The following is a 19,316-nucleotide window of genomic DNA, read 5'->3' as shown; positions in this document are numbered from 1 at the left end:
ACCTTTATGAATACCTTAATGTTAAACTGCTAATTTAACTGTTAAAGACATAAATAAAACTGTCAGTAAAACCGGATGAATTGTAAATTCGCTTAATAAATTCAATTATTCAATTACATTGGCTAGAAAAAGACAATAATCTTAAGATATTGACTAAAAAGAATGTAAGTTTTAACAAAGCGTAGTTATCTTTGTTCCTTGAAGGCTTTGCACACGGCCACTGGCGGGAAATATGATTTCTTATTCAAGTGCACTCGGAAATTAGAAAATTATACGTTTAGAGAACATAAATAATGGACGTATATTAAACGTTTTAATTCCTTAAGAAGTATGTCTGTGAAATTGGAGAAGTGTAAAATTCAACAAATTAATTAACAATAATTTCATATTTTTGTAATGCTAATTAGTAACTGTTTTAAACCAAAAACAACCGAGGTTCCCTGTACAACCCAAATGAACGAGGGCTCAAAAAGAGCTATGAATGCAGCATTTGATACTGGCAAAAATGACAGCTTATTTTCAGTGTCGTTTTAAAGAACTACAAAAATGGCATTTGCGTCTTATAGGTATTTCTTTGCCAGTTTTGAAAATACAATTCAAAAGAAATCGGTTAAGGTTAATCTTATACTCCTATATTGTTGTATTTTATTAATAATTTTGTTATGCTTTATGGTTTGTTTATTAAGGTTGAGCAAATACACGCCCCACATCCCGAAGTAAACACATAGCTTTCCATTGTTTTGTTGTTTAATTACCGCAGTCATGTTGAACACAAAAAACAGATGTGGGTTTGCATACTGAACAGAGGTAAGAGATTGTAAATGCACATGGATGAAAACAGAAAAAATAACATTCTGTGCAGACGTCTGCAATGTCGGGACAACATTGAGCGTCAAAACTTCTCCAACCAGATTTATCCAAAACCTTTTCACACGTCTTCAATGACAAAATAACTCCGCTTTCATCATACGATCAATGGAAAAAGGACACCAAAATCTTTTAATGTTTAAACAGCATTGCATCTGGTGTTGTTGGGTTATACAATCCATTGCTTAAAACCAGAGCAGTATGATAAAACCGTGAAGTGAGAGGCATTGCACTGACAAACATAAAACCGTTTTTGAACTGTGACAGATGTACAGACAGGAATGTGCCTCAAGGTCACATTCCTACAAGTTAATCTTCATCAAACCTGTCTTGTCAGATATTTTTAATTAACACAATTCTCCATGTAGAAGTGTAACTAGCAAGCACATGATGATGGAAATGCCAACATACTGCGAGTAAAACAACGTTCTCAAGACTGCAAACACCAAAGACAGACGATAACCTTTTTTTTCTTTCAATGCATCCACTTGCACCTGCTATCCCCTAAAGAAAACATTATTTATGTTGATAGATTTATTTAAAAAAAGGAAAAAGAAAATAGAAGCAGTGCTCCTGGAAATAAGTCTCTGCATGATGTTGGAGTAAGGAGAGACAGTGAGAGGGAAACGCATCAGATCCTCCTCCTCCAATCCCATTGGTCGATCCATTGCATTGGAGTGAGCCTGTCATGCCGTTTCTTTGCAGCTTTTGCTTCCCATTAATATTTTAACTGCAGTTCTTTGCCCTTCTCCATGCTCTCTCTGTCTCTCCTTGCGAACCAGCCCCGGCTGTATCGCTGGCAGCAGATCTCAGGTTCATGTCGGCCCTTCTTGTTTCTCACATCTTTCCAAGTACAGGAGGCATCATGCCCGGCATCCCCCCAGACATCCCAGTGTTCGGCCCCAACAGGATCTGGAATAGAGAGAGTCCATCACTCAGGTTATTCATCAATGTACTCGTCACGTACAGTATGTTTAATCATTAGAATTTGTAGGTCTTAAATAGTATTAAGCTAAATTCACAACATTGGTATTCAAATTATATAATATATTTTGTTTTTATGATCATACAGTGTCAGGGTATACGCAGGAATCCTGAAGTCAAATGTAAGACCTTTTAAAGACCTTTTTTAAGACCCTTTCCATACATTTTAAGACCTCATCGCCACTTGGAGTTTTAACCGGTTACATTGGCGACACACTTCACCTCACATTGACTATATACAGTATTGATTGTCCTTCCTCCTTATCTTCCAACCATTTGGACGCAGACTTGCATTTCCCCATAACGATGTTGTTTAACAACCGGCGTAAACGGACCTTCGTGCGCTATCAAGCAGTGAGCGTGCGATGTCCTGTTCAGATGACGTCCAATCCAACGGGATGACATAAATAAACTACACAGAATCACACTACACACCTACGCAATGATTACATTCAGGCAGACTGTAGAATACAACCTCTTTGGACAATTTATATACTTATTGAAAACAAGCTACAAAAAGTAATACCTTGGAAAATGCCGTTTAATACTTTTTAATAGCCTTCATTTTCGCTAAATTGATTTATCAACTTTGAATACTTTTTAAGACCCCGCGGACACCCTGCGTGTTTACCACAGATCTGAAATATACTTGTGGTGGTAGCCGGGTACGAGGGGGGTGGCTTTGTGACGTGCAACAACAATGTTTCTCGTAAGGTCTCCCTTTCTGTTGGTCGCTTGTTAGCAGACCCTTCACACGATAGCAGAGCGAACAGGTACAGGAGGCGTAGAGCGAGGGATCATTGTCCACTAGTTAATCGATCGCAGATGGCGTCGTGCTCTCGGATGGATTAAAATACAAAATAAAATTAGAAACCTAAATGGGTCGCAATATATACCTGGGCGGCCCCGCCCAAGTAAAGTCTATGTGTGGAAAACCCTGTCATATGTTAATATATTATTATCATTTATTTTTTGCACATTCTGACTTCATTTCTTATGTTTATATATCTTTTTCCATCTTCTTGTATGCATGCCATAAAAGCCAATTTACTCGGGTTTAAATAAAGTCTTCCGATACCGAACAGCTACTCTTTTGAACGTCTATTCATTCTGTGCGACCTTGGTTTCTCTGCACCGTTGCAGATAGAGATGAGCCCACAAATAATATTAGAATTAGATTACAGAGGTGGCTGCTTGGTATTGTTTTGAACTCATGTGACCCAAACTTTTCCCATAACTCCATGGCATGAAGCACAAGATTCAAAATGTGTTGACAGATAAATGTAATCATTCCTAATATCGGAACATGTTGTTATCGAAAAAATATACTGCTTTAATCCATTTCTGTAGGGGGTTAACCATTCAAAAAGAACATATTTAATTTTAAATAATAGTTTTCCTGCTTGCCGCACACACTAATGTTCCCCATTTAATCAGTGACTTTCAAAGCTTCAATGGGCTTTGGTGTGTTGATTGGTTATCGTAAATGCACAAAGAGTCTCACCTGTCTCTGCTGTTGTAGCTGCTGCTGCTCCAGCTGTAGTCTTTCCGTCTCAAACACAACAGGAAGTACCAAGATCATGAAGGAGGTAGTGCCGACCCAGAGCGCCGCGCGAGAAAAACTGAAACGAGATAACAAACTGGTTAGTTATGGATTTTAGAGACATGCTGAAAGAAATGTAACTTTTGCACCCATTAGAAGCTATTATCCTTTCTGTTGTGAATAACTGCTGCTGGGATCAGACCCAGGAATTAGCACTTTAATCTGTTGATCCACAGGACTCTCTGACGCACTGTACACATTCCTGCAATAAAATGGTTTATCAGGAGATTTACCTGTAAAACTGCTTGGCCAGTGAGACAGAGCATTGTGCAGAGACCTCAGCAGCGGTGCGGACGGTGTCAGGGAACATCTCCGTCAGACCCCACAACCTCTCCATCATGGTCTCATCCAGCTGAAGGTGACAAACACAAACATTAAGACATGAAGCTTTGGTGCAAAAACACAGATTTAAAAATCAAGCAGCATCTAACATTACATTATAATATACAATCATAACTATGAAAAGAACAATAATTAATAGGAATACAAAGGCATGCAGAAGAATATATAGCCTCATTAATCTATAGTCTTGGTTAATACAGTTTTCCATCCTGTAGTTTGCTGCAAGTTTATGAAGCTTGTGTGAACCAGTGACACCTTGTTAGATACTCACATAACATGATAGTGAAATAACACTGAACACTAGCTTGAATTAGTTAATAATAGTGTATAACTGCAACAGAGCATACCGTTTTCAGTCATAACCTCAGGTGGCTAACAAGCTAGGTAGCATTGGTACAGCCATGTTAGCATATCTTAGCTAAGAGAAGAACAAGGTAGAAAAATACATAAAAACTGTATTTAATGTTATTGTTTTTTAACCCCATTGTAGATGTTTCCAAGTATGATTAGCCACTTACATCTTCATCCTCGTCGTCGTCTATCTCGTCCTCCGGGGGCCGGGTAGACAGCGGGCCCGAATCGGGGGAAAGCTCTTCAATTTGGGGCATGTTTCTCGCGCCGGACCGCTGCTTTTTACCGGGTTAAAATAGCTGTTTACAAGTGGCTAGAAGACGCGGTAAATCCAACAAGGTGTTCTTCGTGTTTTTATTAAGATTTCCTAGCAGTCTTTCATTAAAGCTAATGCTAGGAGGAGGCGTGCATTTGATGCAACGACAGTCCGAGGTCACAGTGGGAAAAACGTGAAGCTTGTCAGGGACGGATGACGTAAGCGGGGCAGGGGTCAGTTTGTACAGTGGCCGGGAGTGAACAGCGCCCCCTGTGGAGGAGGAGGTGTAACAGCAGCCTGTCAAGGCTTCAAGGCTTCAAGGTTCTTTATTGTCAATCTGACATAGCTACAGAGTAATTATGCAGTTGAAAATCTTATGTCACAGGCTTCTCCAACAATGCAACATAATAACATAACATAATAACAATAAGAGCATGAGCAATACAAAAATAATAATAGTTATAAAAATGAAATAAAGTTATGATGTGGAATAGTGCAGTATGAGTCTATATACAAGTTATTGGAATGATATATATATATTAGGTATTAGATACATACTACTGAGTAGCAGTTGAATGTTTGATGTTGTTTCAACAGTTCAATTTTTAAATCTGTGGTGTCAATACGGGTCAATACAGTTTCTTGCCAGATACCACACATTTTTATTTTGATGTATGGTGGTGCAAATATATACAACAAAAGGTAATAAGTTGTAATAAGTTGTAAGAGCAGATCAAAAATAGAACAATTATAAATAGAAAATATAACAAAAATAATACAGACAAGTATTTACACCAAATATACCAAATAAACTAAAACTTCGTACAATGAATACATGACAATATATGACAAACTGCAGTGTATTATATTTTAAAGTGGAGGGCTGTGCTGATTTTTAGAGAGGTTGGGATATATAGAAATGTGTAAAATATATTCAGAGAGATGAACATGGCTCACAGTATTAAAATAATAATTTAATATTAGGTGTTTAGCTATATTATATTTGATATGACGTATAGTAGTATAATATATATATGTTCTCGTCCCGGTTATCACATAATTAGTTTTCAATGCTGTACATATGTTTGTATGAAAGAAGTAAGTTGTCATTTTCTTATAGCAATTATTTTTCTTGTGAGTTTATTTTATCTTCTAATTTTTTTTATTAGTTTGTTCCTTTTTTACAACTTAATGTCTCTCATTGTGTTCATGTGATCACTATAAATCAGGGGTGTCAAACTCAATTTCATCACGGGCCACATCAGCATTATGGTTGCACTCAAAGGGCCTGTTGTAACTTTAAGACTATATTAAAAATACATAATATGCTTAATAATGTATGTATTATTATATTACAATATTGCCTCTGCATTTGATTATTATCGGATAGGGTAATAACTTCATAATTAACTACGTCTGAAAGCAGAAGTCTAGGGCAAATAATTGCAAGTCTCTTCAGTAAGAATGTCACAAAATGATTTAAAAAGAAAGGCCAAATTCTGAAAAAAAATAAAAAAAATAAGTGACATTTTGAAAAAAAAAATCTAATTCTGAGAAAAAGGAAATTTCTAAGAAAAAAGGCATATTTTGAAAAAAAAAGTCAAATTCTGAGATGCATTGTGGGACATGTAGTTTATGGGCAACGTGCTTCTGTAAAGTAGCATGTAACCGTATAATAAACATATTATATTCTTTGCAAGCTCTTGTGGAGCCACAGAAAATGAAGTCGCGGGCCGGATTAGGCCCCCGGGCCTTGAGTTTGACACCCTTGATATAAATCAAGGCAATTTCATGGTATTTAAATAGTTAATACAACTTATTTTAAAACTGTGTCTTTAAATAAAGCACTTGTAAATCACAAAACCAAAATACATTGTCATTTCACCAAATAAGCATTGGTAAAACATGTTGTCAAAACACTGAATTAGATTTGTTAGAGCACTCACTAATGATTTAAATGTATTAAAGATCAGTAGAAAACTCAAAAATGGAGAACATTAAAAACACAACAATATAGGACAATCTGAGTACCATATTTTGGCTATACATATGGTCTATTTTGTGTTTTTCATGGCAGATTTTCCACCGCTGGATAACAAGCAGGAAATACATCACTAAAAAATATTCACTATTTCCATTATGAGTCAACTCGGAGCACAGCAGCACCTAGGACAAACCAGTGAACAGCTTCCACTTCAAATATGTAAAATAGGGATCAGGAAAGAAAATGTGCTTCTGATCCCAATGTTCAATGTGAATTTACAACTGCTGGTACATTGGAAACATATTTTGACCAATTAGAGAAATAATTCAATTAGGCATATTTTGAAGTAGGCTATTTGTGATACATATTTTCCTGTGGATTTGTGTTCATCATTTGGCAGCTATATAGGGTTCAAGGAAATGTGAACATCCTGTTGTTGCCAAATATGGTCAAATAGATTTTATTTCCTGCGAGAAAGAACATCTGACAAATTAATGAACAACCTTGACATCAGAAATTCTTTATTTATCACCGGAGAAAATAGTGTTTCGTGATAGGAAGTACATAAAATGAAAAATAAATAAGTTTATGTAAACATTTCAAAGTAAAAATGAAAAACAAAAGATCAAATCAAATAATAGAATATAAACAAAATAAGTTAGGAGATGCCAAAAGTGTCCGTCTCAGCTATAAGCCACTTATACTGTAAACTATGAGGAATGTGTTTGTGGGTTTAAGCTTAAGGACTTGTTTTTATTGTTGTATTCTGCTTGTTTCTTTTAACATGTCATGGCCATTTCTACTGATCATAATTTCATTGTTGAGGTCTACTAAAATAAATGTATATTGTGCAATGTTCCAAACTCACATTGGTTTCTCATACAGCATCTCTGTATAGTATGTGTATTCACTCTCTGTCCTTAACGGCTTGTTGGAGCTCCTGCCCCCCCCCCCCCTCCCTGTGAACCCAGTGGCCGTCTGCGAGACAGCAAGACACCGCGGAACTCAGCCTGGGCACACACACACACCCGCAGCCTGGCTGGGAGTTTGTGTGTGTGCCCAGGCTGAGTTCCGCGGTGTCTCGCTGTCTCGCCGACCCCACACCAGTGAGCCAGCTCACAGTGTCCCGCTCCTCACAGCAGCGAACCTCGCAACGTCCCGCCGAGTGTGTGTGTGTGAGGAAGTCCGCGGATTGGTCCAAACGTAACGGCTCCACGGACGTTACGTCACTATACCCAAAATACGTCACTATACCCAAGAAGTAAACAATGGAAAAAGAGAAATCTCCAACGAGGCGTTTTGGGGCAGCATAGACAGGTCTTTTCTGTGTTAGAGTTTTACTCGCTACAGGGTGTACTTTGAGGGTTTGTGACTCTGCAGACCGTTCACATGCAGAAAAAGCTACATAACACACAAGGGGACGGGTAATAACTAGAAAAGCATGACATGGGACCTTTAAAATGTGCCTTATTTATTTACTTCCCCACCATATAACCTCTAATGCTTAATGGTGTCAGTAAATGGTGACTATGAACTTGCCTCTCTCAGTGTTTTTCATCTCTTTCCAGAGGAGTTGTTTTTGCAGGGAAAAGCAAAGAAAAGATAAAATACAAATACAAATAATAAAATATAATATAAACATTTGATTAATAAAATATACTCACAAAATAAATTAGGACTTGATTATCAGAAATGCAGCAGTGAAATAATTGCTGCCATAAATGTCCGTCTCAGCATATAAACCACTTATTCTGTAAACTATGAGGAATGTGTTTGTGGAATGTGAGTTTAAGGACTTGTTGTTATTGTTCTATTCTGCTTGTTTACTTTGTGCTTCTAATGCTAAATAGTGTCAGTAAATGATGGCTATAAACTTGCCTCTCCCAATGTTTGTAATCTCTTTCCAAAGGACTTGTTTTGCAGGGGAAAGCAAGAAAAGGGGCTGATCATGGAAAAGTTCTGAGATGCAGGGATTCCTTGTTTACATCCTCCCGGAGTACGCCGCGGGGGCGGGGTTAACTCCGCCCTCATTCTTTACACCTGACGTCATTGTCGCTTGTGTTTTTTTGTGAATGAAAGAATCCAACCTCAGAGAGCAGCGGAGTAATTCCGGGAAAAGGCGGACTGACATTTTGTCGCCAGCGTCGCTTCGACCAGCAGGTAAATGCTTGTTTTTTTACTAAATATTAAAGGTTTAAATATTAATCCATACATCCTCGGTAACAGGGCAACGTTAGAGGTCTTGAATCCGACAGGGATTGCCCAACATTACCAAGGACAAGTGAGCAGGCAGCTGTTTGCTTTAATCTCCTATAGGTTAGCTTAGAAACCGTTGGTGCTAACGGCTAACACCACTAGCATGTTTTAAGATCATGCGTATAACGTGGTTCTGCTTTTCATATTTACACCTCTGTTATATAGATTTGACAGCCATATGAGGTTCTCAATTCCCTAATCTAACTGCGTGCTTTAAAACAATTTAAATGTATTATTTAAAGGGTTACTAAAATGGATGTCGAGGGCACTCGTGATGGCTGTTTACTATACAGCTCCTCTCCCTATAAGGATAAGGGTGGATTCTGGGTGTACATATACGAATAACTACACATTTCAGAGGTTGTTTATGTTTGTTTTGTATTGTGTCGTCATTTATTATTGACTATAATATATTTAAGAGTGTTTAAATGTATAACAACAGCGCTAACTAGCTATAGTTGTAGCTTTGCTGCGTTCACTTGTTGCGTACCACCAAAAAGTACTACGTCCTCTAAAGTGGTATTTATAGAGAGGGACAAACGTGGATATTCCGGTGCTGTTTGGATAAATGTTTAAAGACGTGGTTACAGATGGGTTTGCCGGGTTTGGACTGACTGGCAGTGAGGAAGCCTTTATTTGCTGAATCACCATGACTTTACGAAACGTCTCCTCGGTTTGCAGTCCGCCGGCTGTTAGACAACCACTATTGCGGCAACCTGAACTCACCACAGCATGTCGGGAAATGCAGTTTCTTGTCAGCAAACTGTGGGCCACTACAACAGGGTTATTTATATAGATCAACACTGGCTGTACATGGGTTAGAGGCCTACTTGTGCTCATTTTACTGTTATGCTGAGGTGGAAGAATTGTTCAGATTGTTTACTAAAGGGAAAGTAGCAATACTACTGTGCAGCGGTGTAAAGTAACTAAGAAGATTTACTCTAGTAAAGCACAATTTTGAGAAACTTGTGATTTACTTGAGTATTTCAATGTTTTGCTACTTACTCCTACACACCTGGTACTTCTCATTTTACTTAAGTACAAGATCTGAGTACTTCACCCACCTCTGTGAATCACCACTGGCTGTACATGAGTTATAAACATACTCAGTTAGAAGTCAAAGTATTGGCATTAGAATCAGGGTTGTAAAGTAACTAAGTAGGGTTACAATTTTGAGGGACTTGAACGTTACTTGAGTATTTACATGTTATGCTACTGTGTACTTTTAGTCCACTACATGTATTTAATCCCTTTAGTTACTTTACAGATCTGGATGAATGATGTGAAATATAATCAAGTGTTAAATCAGACATTTGGAGTAAATTCACAAGCTACCCTGCAGTATACAAAGTCATTCAAACTAGCTGTACCTTTTAAATTAAGTATATTTAGATGCTAATACTTTTCTGCTTTTACACAAGTAACATTTTGAATGCAGGACTTTAACTTGTAACAGAGTATTCCTACACTCTGGTACTTCTACTTTTACCTAAGTACAAGATCTGAGTACTTCTCCCACCTCTGACAAACTGTGAGTTACTTCAACAGGTTTATTTATCGTATGGATCATTGATCAACACTGGCTGTATTTGGGTTGTAGGCCTACATATGTTAATTTCACTCTTATGAAAAATGTCATATTCCTGAAAACTGAAACAGATGGAATATATATATGTATTTATAACTCCTCGTGTGGTTCCCCTTCCTGCCTGGAAGCATGGTTAACTTTTGGTTTTGTTTGCCATATTGCTGAAGGATGACACAAATCAACTGTGTTTAAATCAATTTGTTATGCAGTCTATACACATGTGTATACCTCTTTTTAGATTTAACATTTTGAGTACCGCAACTAAAGGCCATAAAAACATACTCTTACTTTCACTTGGGAAACGTGTTAGAAGTCAAAGAGAAAGTGAAATACCGCAGCTATATAGGTGTTATATAGCCTTTGGGGGCAGAAAACTAACTTTCCTTAACTTGATATTTTCTTATACATAACATAAGATAAAGATCTCCCATTATTCAGAGATTAACAGCAACATGTTTCCCCCCAAAGGTCACATGCTGCTTTTTAAACAAGAGAGCTCAACTTCAAGAGACGGTAGAAGGTGTCAGAGATCATTTATCACGCCATTACCCAGCAAACACTCTAACAGAGAAGTTGTGAAATTCAGCTGCAGAGCGATATCTTCAAGATCATTCTGCTCTACAAAGAAAAATGACAGCGCAAGGAGTTAGCTCATGAAGCTGTCAAAAGGTCACCAGCAACCTCCTCTGCCATTTTCTGTCTCTCAATGCAAATGCAACCACGCTTGTTAACATGTTTTTGTGGGTTTTCTGCACTAAATTAAATCCCACCTACTCAAAAAAAAAACAAAAAAACCCAATGTTGCAATATCTATAAACGTTCCCGCTTCGCTCGCTCTCCAAAAGCAGTGTGGGAAACCCCCCTGCGGTTTTATGATGTCAAGTGAAGCTTGAAGTTGTTAATTAAATGTTAAAGTCAAAATATATGTTTGCTGCATGCAGTCAACACAGCGGAGCTTCTCAGCCAATCTGTTCTGCGTGGTCAGCATGGGTGAGAGAGTGATGATGAAGCTAAAATAGCCCCACTTAAAACTGCAGTGTCATTATATCAACACGGCAAAACCAACCAAGAAGTGACTAAGCGGGGGGGGGGGCGGGAAGCAGTTAAAGTTGTCCCAGTTAAACATGGACTTTAATCCCACACACACATTAGTGAGCTGACCTTAAGAGGGGAGCAGGAAGTCCCTACCCAGTGTGTGAAAGTCTCAGGAGGAAGAATGGGAGAAAATACAGCGGTGTCAGGGCGGGACAGACAAACACACAGTCTGACACAATCTCCACATTCAAACCCCTCCTCAAAACCCACCTGTTCAGATCGGCCTACTCACTGTTGAGCTACATGTCTCCTGTTACGCTCCTTTTGTACCGTCTTAAACCTTTCCTTAGAATATGTTATGAATTGTAAGGTGTCCTTGGCGCTTTGAAAGGTGCCTCTAAATAGAATGAATTATTATTATTACAGGTTGTTACTGAAAGCAGCAGTTCAAGGGTGTTCGCCCAATCTGACTGCTATTTTCATTCTAATGAGTTAATAGGTTACTCAAGATAAAACTAATGAGAACTGAAAAACTGTTTATGTAGAAGTTTTTTGATTTTTTTTTTAACCAATCAGAGCAGACTGGGCTCTGGTTTCAGACAGAGGGTGAAAAGAGGTGCTGCAGCACAGGCAGTATGAGAACAATAAAGAGCTTTTTGAACATTAAAGCATGGAGACATGTCCCAGTAGAGACACTACATACTGATATACACCTGAACATCAGCAGGAGAGGACTCTTTAAAGTAGAGACACTACATACTGATATACACCTGAACATCAGCAGGAGAGGACTCTTTAAAGTAGAGACACTACATACTGATATACACCTGAACATCAGCAGGAGAGGACTCTTTAAAGTAGAGACACTACATACTGATATACACCTGAACATCAGCAGGAGAGGACTCTTTAAAGTAGAGACACTACATACTGATATACACCTGAACATCAGCAGGAGAGGACTCTTTAAAGTAGAGACACTACATACTGATATACACCTGAACATCAGCAGGAGAGGACTCTTTAAAGTAGAGACACTACATACTGATATACACCTGAACATCAGCAGGAGAGGACTCTTTAAAGTAGAGACACTACATACTGATATACACCTGAACATCAGCAGGAGAGGACTCTTTAAAGTAGAGACACTACATACTGATATACACCTGAACATCAGCAGGAGAGGACTCTTTAAAGTAGAGACACTACATACTGATATACCCTGAACATCAGCAGGAGAGGACTCTTTAAAGTAGAGACACGACATACTGATATACACCTGAACATCAGCAGGAGAGGACTCTTTAAAGTAGAGACACTACATACTGATATACACCTGAACATCAGCAGGAGAGGACTCTTTAAAGTAGAGACACTACATACTGATATACACCTGAACATCAGCAGGAGAGGACTCTTTAAAGTAGAGACACTACATACTGATATACACCTGAACATCAGCAGGAGAGGACTCTTTAAAGTAGAGACACTACATACTGATATACACCTGAACATCAGCAGGAGAGGACTCTTTAAAGTAGAGACACTACATACTGATATACACCTGAACATCAGCAGGAGAGGACTCTTTAAAGTAGAGACACTACATACTGATATACACCTGAACATCAGCAGGAGAGGACTCTTTAAAGTAGAGACACTACATACTGATATACACCTGAACATCAGCAGGAGAGGACTCTTTAAAGTAGAGACACTACATACTGATATACACCTGAACATCAGCAGGAGAGGACTCTTTAAGTAGAGACACTACATACTGATATACACCTGAACATCAGCAGGAGAGGACTCTTTAAAGTAGAGACACTACATACTGATATACACCTGAACATCAGCAGGAGAGGACTCTTTAAAGTAGAGACACTACATACTGATATACACCTGAACATCAGCAGGAGAGGACTCTTTAAAGTAGCTTGATTTGACTTGTCCGTTTTATAATGTGATGTATGATATAACCCTTAAACATCACTTGAAGCATCGAGACATCTTTTTAGACGAAAGTCGCGCGTGCTTTTTTCACAATGAGCCGTTGGTGTTGTGTTGACAAGAGGAAGTGTTTGGACACCTGCTTTGAGCAACCAAAGGGCACCGCACCATGACTTCCTCCTCCCTCTTCCAGCTAACAGAGATGTTTGCTTTCAAAACCCCCTCTTCCTTTTAATATCAAAACCACAAAGTTGAATGAGAGAGCGCGTTTGGAGAAGCATGAAAGCTCCTCCGCTTCTCCTTTTCTTTATCGTGCATGACTGGCTGTCTTGTGAGCGGATGGTAGAAAAAACACACAAAAAAAAGAGCATGATAGTACCATGTGATTAAATACCTCTTTTTGTGTGTCCTCTCTCTCTCTCTTTCTCTCTCTCTCCTCCAGTGTCTGTATCTGTGTTGTTGACTGGAGCTCGGGGGGGAACAGCCGAAGAGATGTCATCAGAGAGAAGCAGCAAAGCCCTGAAGGTAACACGCGCCGGGGAATAAAACTCACTTATTCTCTCAGGAGAACCAGTCATGAGGGAAAAATGTCAATGTTGAGAAGAAGTGAAGTACTTATATTTACTCAAGTACTCTACTATTATTAGTATTATTTTAAAGTACTTAAAGGTGGGGTAGGTAATTTTGGAGAAACCGGTTCGAGTGCGCTAGAATTTGAAAATACACAACCGGAAAAAATCTGCCACTTCCTTACAGAGCCCCTCCTCCAACACACACGAATGCGCACATGACCAATGAGGGCACGAGATAAGTTTGTGCACAGATGGAAGGCTGACAGGCAGGTAGGCCATCCAGTTATTGTAGCCGGGCCGGCTCAGATGATTGGTCGTGCTTTTACAGTACCACAGCTTCCACAGATGACATTTTTTAATGTATTTATTGTCAAAGCACTTAAGATATTCATTGCTATCGGGATGTTAAGAGCATTCCATGGAATATAACAAAAAGTGTATCTCGAGCCAGTTTCTCAAACTTACCTACCCCACCTTTAAGTGTTTCCATTTCCTGCTATTTTATACTTTTAACTCCACTACATTATTTTGAAGATTTAAGTTCAATAACGATACAAAATAAGATCAACACATTATTTCAGAATATATCATCAAAGTTAAGATAAAAGTGAAAAACTAACTTTTGTATCCGCTGCTTTAGATACTGTTCTGAATCAGATTCATTATTCAATTTATAAATGACAAAAATAGATCTTTATGTACTATTAAAGATTAATAAATAAAAAGTATACTCACTTAAATAAAACCCTGCCCTCCATTGGACTCCTTTGTTCACTTCCTTAGCATAGTGACATCACTACTTAACTCTTGCATTTCTATTGGCTAGCGCTCCAACACATTGTGCGTGATAGGCTAAGGGGCGGGACATCTCTAAGCGGTTGACCAATCACAACAGAGCCGGCCAGCTAACCAATCAGAGCAGACTGGGCTCTGGTTTCAGACAGAGGGTGAAAAGAGGTGCTGCAGCACAGGCAGTATGAGACAAATAAAGAGCTTTTTGAACATTAAAGCATGGAGACATGTCACAGTAGAGACACTACATACTGATATACACCTGAACATCAGCAGGAGAGGACTCTTTAAAGTAGAGACACTACATACTGATATACACCTGAACATCAGCAGGAGAGGACTCTTTAAAGTAGAGACACTACATACTGATATACACCTGAACATCAGCAGGAGAGGACTCTTTAAAGTAGAGACACTACATACTGATATACACCTGAACATCAGCAGGAGAGGACTCTTTAAAGTAGAGACACTACATACTGATATACACCTGAACATCAGCAGGAGAGGACTCTTTAAAGTAGAGACACTACATACTGATATACACCTGAACATCAGCAGGAGAGAACTCTTTAAAGTAGAGACACTACATACTGATATACACCTGAACATCAGCAGGAGAGGACTCTTTAAAGTAGAGACACTACATACTGATATACACCTGAACATCAGCAGGAGAGGACTCTTTAAAGCAGAGACACTACATACTGATATACACCTGAACATCAGCAGGAGAGGACTCTTTAAAGTAGAGACACTACATACTGATATACACCTGAACATCAGCAGGAGAGGACTCTTTAAAGCAGAGACACTACATACTGATATACACCTGAACATCAGCAGGAGAGGACTCTTTAAAGTAGAAATTGTGATTGTGATTATAGGATATACATATTTTATACATATTTTTATATACAATTGTTTTTGTATTCGGGATTGTGGGAAAGGGTATTTCGATCTCTCCGTCTGTACACACAAACTGAAGTTGACTTGCACTTATTTACTAAAGTAAACATTTTGATTGCAGGACTTTAACTTGTAACTTATTTCTACACACTTAAGTAGATCTGATTCCCTTTACCCACCACTGTTGTTGCTTTACTCTCCTAACTCTCTCTCCTCTCCCTCCCCAGGTGAAGCAGGAGTGCGGCGAGAACGTGCCCGTCCTATCCGACAACGAGCTCATGTCCCTGACGGTGCGCGAGCTGAACCTCCACCTGCGCGGCATGTCCCGCGACGAGATCCAGAAGCTGAAGCAGCGCCGGCGCACCCTGAAGAACCGGGGCTACGCCGCCAGCTGCCGGGTCAAACGGGTGTCCCAGCGCGAGGCTCTGGAGCTGCAGAAGACGGAGCTGCAGAGGGAGGTGGAGCGGCTCGGGGTGGAGAACGCCGGCATGAGGAAGGAGCTGGAGGGGCTCGGCGCTCGATTGGCCGCCCTGCAGAGGTTCGCCCGGGGGTTAGAGAGCGGCGGGGGGGGGAACATCCTCGCCACAGCGCCACGACTCAACACCGCCTCCGTCATCACCATCGTCAAGAGTCCGGCACAGCGGGGGGCACAGAGAGACCAGGAGCCGTCCTAGAAGGAGCTGAGGGACTGAGGGAAGGAGGGGAGGAGAGGAGAGGACACACACAACCTGCAATGCAAACACACACAAACTACACACACAGGATATTATTAGTAGGAAAATACTAAGCACTTGTACTGCGTTTCGCCTCGTTCACATGTTCAAATACGCAGATATGTTTGGTTTTATCCAGAGGCCGGGTGGAGGCGTCCTCCACTGTCTCACCACGACTGAACATTTGTTTTAGGATTATAAGACGCAGCAGTTTTCATGTGAACGAGGCGGCATCGCAGGATAAACTCTGACTGAAGACGAGAGAGAGAGAAACTGTTCAGTGAAGCCAGTCCTGCTGCTTCTGCTTCCACACACCTGCAGTCCTGTGTCTCTGCTACTGTGCAACAAAGTGTCCCAAAGTGAGACTCTTGTTAGTCGTTAATGCAGAGTTTCTCAACCTCAGTGTCACTTGATATGCAGGCGGGTTTCCAAGAGAGCACTGTTTTTAAAAAAAAAAAAAAAAAAAAAAAGTGCTAACGTGGAGAGAATCCAGGAATAGGTTGAGAAACGCTGCGTTTGCAAAAATTATCAGTGACATTTCTGCGTTTTCTTGTTTTGTTTGGGATTCACCTGCCGATACTTCCTCGCTGTTCCTCGCGTGAGGGGAGTGTCGTTTTTGTACTGCTTGTGTTCACATTTCTCACATTAATGCAGTGCCTTCAGTAGAAGAACCTAAGAGGGGAAACAGACTGTAACCGCTCAGTTTGACTGTTCATTTCTTTTAAATGTCTCAGAGCTGTAATCCTGCATCGCTCATTACACAATCCCTACTGTGCAGTACGTCTGCTGCGGCTTCCTTTTTTGTGTTTTTTTAAATATCTGGTCGACTCCCAACAGCACATGTTGGTCATTTTTGCTACAAAAGAGCGGAGTGGCATCTGGTAGGAATTACACTCGAGTGGATGCAGAAAACCCTCCGCATACATTCCCGTTCTGTGTTCTTATTTGTAATGTTCGTACGTGCCGTTGAGAGACGAAAATGTTGAGTGACATTTATCAGAGATATATTCTATATTTTATTTGTATTTAAAGTAGACGTTATGAAAAGACAAGCTAACGAGTGCTGTGATGTTCTATGTGTTTTCAGAAGTACTTATGACTAGTCCGGGGATATTCTCATGTCTAATTATTGTGTTAATGTGTGGCAACGATGATTACTTTACAAAAAATTGTTAATTATTAGCTATGTAGAAGATATGCTCAAAGCCAATGGCCATATTGCTGTATGATGATGATGATGATGATTTCCGTGTGTGTGTTTTTTGCCATGTGTGTGTACTGGCTTGTCATAGTGGATTCTTGGAGGGATATTATTTTTCTATGATGATATTTGTATGTTTTATTTGTGTGAAAAAATTAAGGTCACTTCTGTATCGGCTGGGTGGACGGATCCACGGGATGTTAAAGGTGGAGATGAGGATGAGGAGAGATGAAGGTGGAGGAGTTGTTTTGTTGGAAGATGGAGAAAGGAAGTAGGAAAGGATGAGAAGGAGGAGAAGAGGTGGTGCTTTATTCACTTGAAAATCTCACACGTTTTAGCCAAAATGAGCTAAAACTGTCTTTCTTGGAGCGTCGGCCACTGAATCGTGCGAGCAATATCGTTTCTGAGCGGCGGAGTAACACATGAGTCTGTGGACGAGTAACTCCTTCAGATATGAGGCATATATTTAGCTATATGAATATCGGTGTGGCAAAGCATTTATTCTCTATGTTAACGTCTCACATCTGTCGAACTGTGCTGGATGTTTTGTAATACTTTGCAAAACAAAAAAATGTTTTTTGTATTTATTACTTGTATTTTTTCTATTGTGAAAATTTAAGTACATTGTCTATTTTATATATTAATTATAATAAATGTTGTACATATTGTACATAACATGGTGTTTGTGGTTGTGTCGCACAAGTTATGGTAAAGTGCTAATATTTCAAATATAAATAAACGTTTAGCCTCACTAGGGAGATCTTTGGTATTTAAATATTTTTTAATCTGTCTTTTTTTTTTAATACATTTTAAGCTCCTATAATAAACTGTGTCGCCAGATACAGACACTTGGATCCTTTGAAGACAATAAACCACCATTTTTCTATCCCCCAGCTATTATTGTTATTCATATATCAGGCTTTAAAATTGTAATTTTTTATATTTTTCCTCCCAATAAAGACATTTTCTCAAATTTGCACGAGAGGATAATTTCGTGCTATATTCCTGAATTCCTAAACAAAAACAAAAAATTGATAACGGGATTTTTTTTGCTGCCAATTCTAAACATATCCAAGCCTGCAAAAACATCCCATAGCGTTTAATAAACAGGAAATAATGTTGTTTTGTATCCATAAAAAGTTAAACACTTAAAGGGTTAACATTTGTGGAAAAAGACATCAATGTTTGGAAATTATAATAAAAACTGTTCGATAAAAGTTGAAACTTAGTGACGGGGAAATATTAATCTAAATAAATCTTAATACTTTTAAGGGTTTATGACACGTGTCAAACTCAAGGCCCGGGGGCCAAATCAGGCCCTTGGTGGATTTAATTTCGGCCCGCAGGATAATTTTAAATTACTATTAGATCTGGCCCGCCGGTATATTGCACTCACACCTTCCTCAGCTCAGAGCCTGACCCCAAACATTGATGAACTTGCACCCAAGATGAGATGCCAAGTATCTGGCTTGAACTAGCATCACAGAGCAGCAAACTGAGTTTCAATGGATGTTTCCTTCTGCACTTTCTTTCTTGCGACAACAGGGCATGTTTGGTTTTTTCTTGTGGCCCCACGCAAGGTTATATGATGAGGTCCTCTGTTTTGCTAGTGGAGCCTCGCAGCGGCGAAACCGTGCCGCGCCACACTAATTGCGCCGCATAAGCGCATAGGTGCGCCGCTTTTTCGGCTCAGTTGAGGCACCCTCCGCAAGGTGAGGCCCCACGCAGTCTGCATGATCGGCCTGTAGGGAGGGACGGCCCTGTGTGCAATAAGTTCATTTCAATACGTTTTGCAATAAACATGGAACCAGTCCGGCCCTCGACTAGTACCGATTTTTTCATTTTGGCCCACTGTGTATTTGAGTTTGACACCCCTGATCTATGACATCTGAGTAACATTTTTAAAG

General features: G+C 39.5%; 2 protein-coding genes across 2 annotated transcripts; one reads left to right on the top strand and one right to left on the bottom strand.

The window, feature by feature from the left end:
• Positions 1–729: 729 nt before the first annotated feature.
• On the bottom strand, positions 730–4,587 carry tomm22 (translocase of outer mitochondrial membrane 22 homolog (yeast)). Its single transcript, XM_034119240.1, has 4 exons — positions 4,315–4,587; positions 3,688–3,806; positions 3,356–3,473; positions 730–1,779 (listed from the first exon to the last, which is right to left on the bottom strand). The coding sequence occupies exons 1-4, from the start codon at positions 4,402–4,404 to the stop codon at positions 1,705–1,707; spliced, it is 402 nt and encodes a 133-aa protein (XP_033975131.1). The 5' UTR covers positions 4,405–4,587; the 3' UTR covers positions 730–1,704.
• A 3,841-nt stretch (positions 4,588–8,428) lies between these two features.
• Positions 8,429–18,386, top strand: maff (v-maf avian musculoaponeurotic fibrosarcoma oncogene homolog F). The gene is made up of 3 exons (XM_034119239.1): positions 8,429–8,547; positions 13,665–13,747; positions 15,723–18,386. The coding sequence occupies exons 1-3, from the start codon at positions 8,460–8,462 to the stop codon at positions 16,167–16,169; spliced, it is 618 nt and encodes a 205-aa protein (XP_033975130.1). The 5' UTR covers positions 8,429–8,459; the 3' UTR covers positions 16,170–18,386.
• Positions 18,387–19,316: the final 930 nt, after the last annotated feature.

The sequence above is a fragment of the Trematomus bernacchii genome, unplaced genomic scaffold, assembly GCF_902827165.1.
Source record: "Trematomus bernacchii unplaced genomic scaffold, fTreBer1.1, whole genome shotgun sequence".
Lineage (NCBI taxonomy): Eukaryota > Metazoa > Chordata > Actinopteri > Perciformes > Nototheniidae > Trematomus > Trematomus bernacchii.
The sequence above is the reverse complement of the archived record's forward strand: the minus strand, read 5'-3'. Positions and strand labels throughout refer to the sequence as shown.

Excerpts from the sequence above, each read along its gene's own strand:
- tomm22 (XM_034119240.1), bottom strand. The coding sequence starts at position 4,404 with ATGCCCCAAATTGAAGAGCTTTCCCCCGATTCGGGCCCGCTGTCTACC. Across the intron at positions 3,807-4,314 it reads ACGACGACGAGGATGAAGAT|CTGGATGAGACCATGATGGA; the intron begins GTAAGTGGCTAA and ends TGTCACCTTCAG. Across the intron at positions 1,780-3,355 it reads AGCTACAACAGCAGAGACAG|ATCCTGTTGGGGCCGAACAC; the intron begins GTGAGACTCTTT and ends TCTCTATTCCAG.
- maff (XM_034119239.1), top strand. The coding sequence starts at position 8,460 with ATGAAAGAATCCAACCTCAGAGAGCAGCGGAGTAATTCCGGGAAAAGG. Across the intron at positions 8,548-13,664 it reads AGCGTCGCTTCGACCAGCAG|TGTCTGTATCTGTGTTGTTG; the intron begins GTAAATGCTTGT and ends TCTCTCCTCCAG. Across the intron at positions 13,748-15,722 it reads GAAGCAGCAAAGCCCTGAAG|GTGAAGCAGGAGTGCGGCGA; the intron begins GTAACACGCGCC and ends CTCCCTCCCCAG.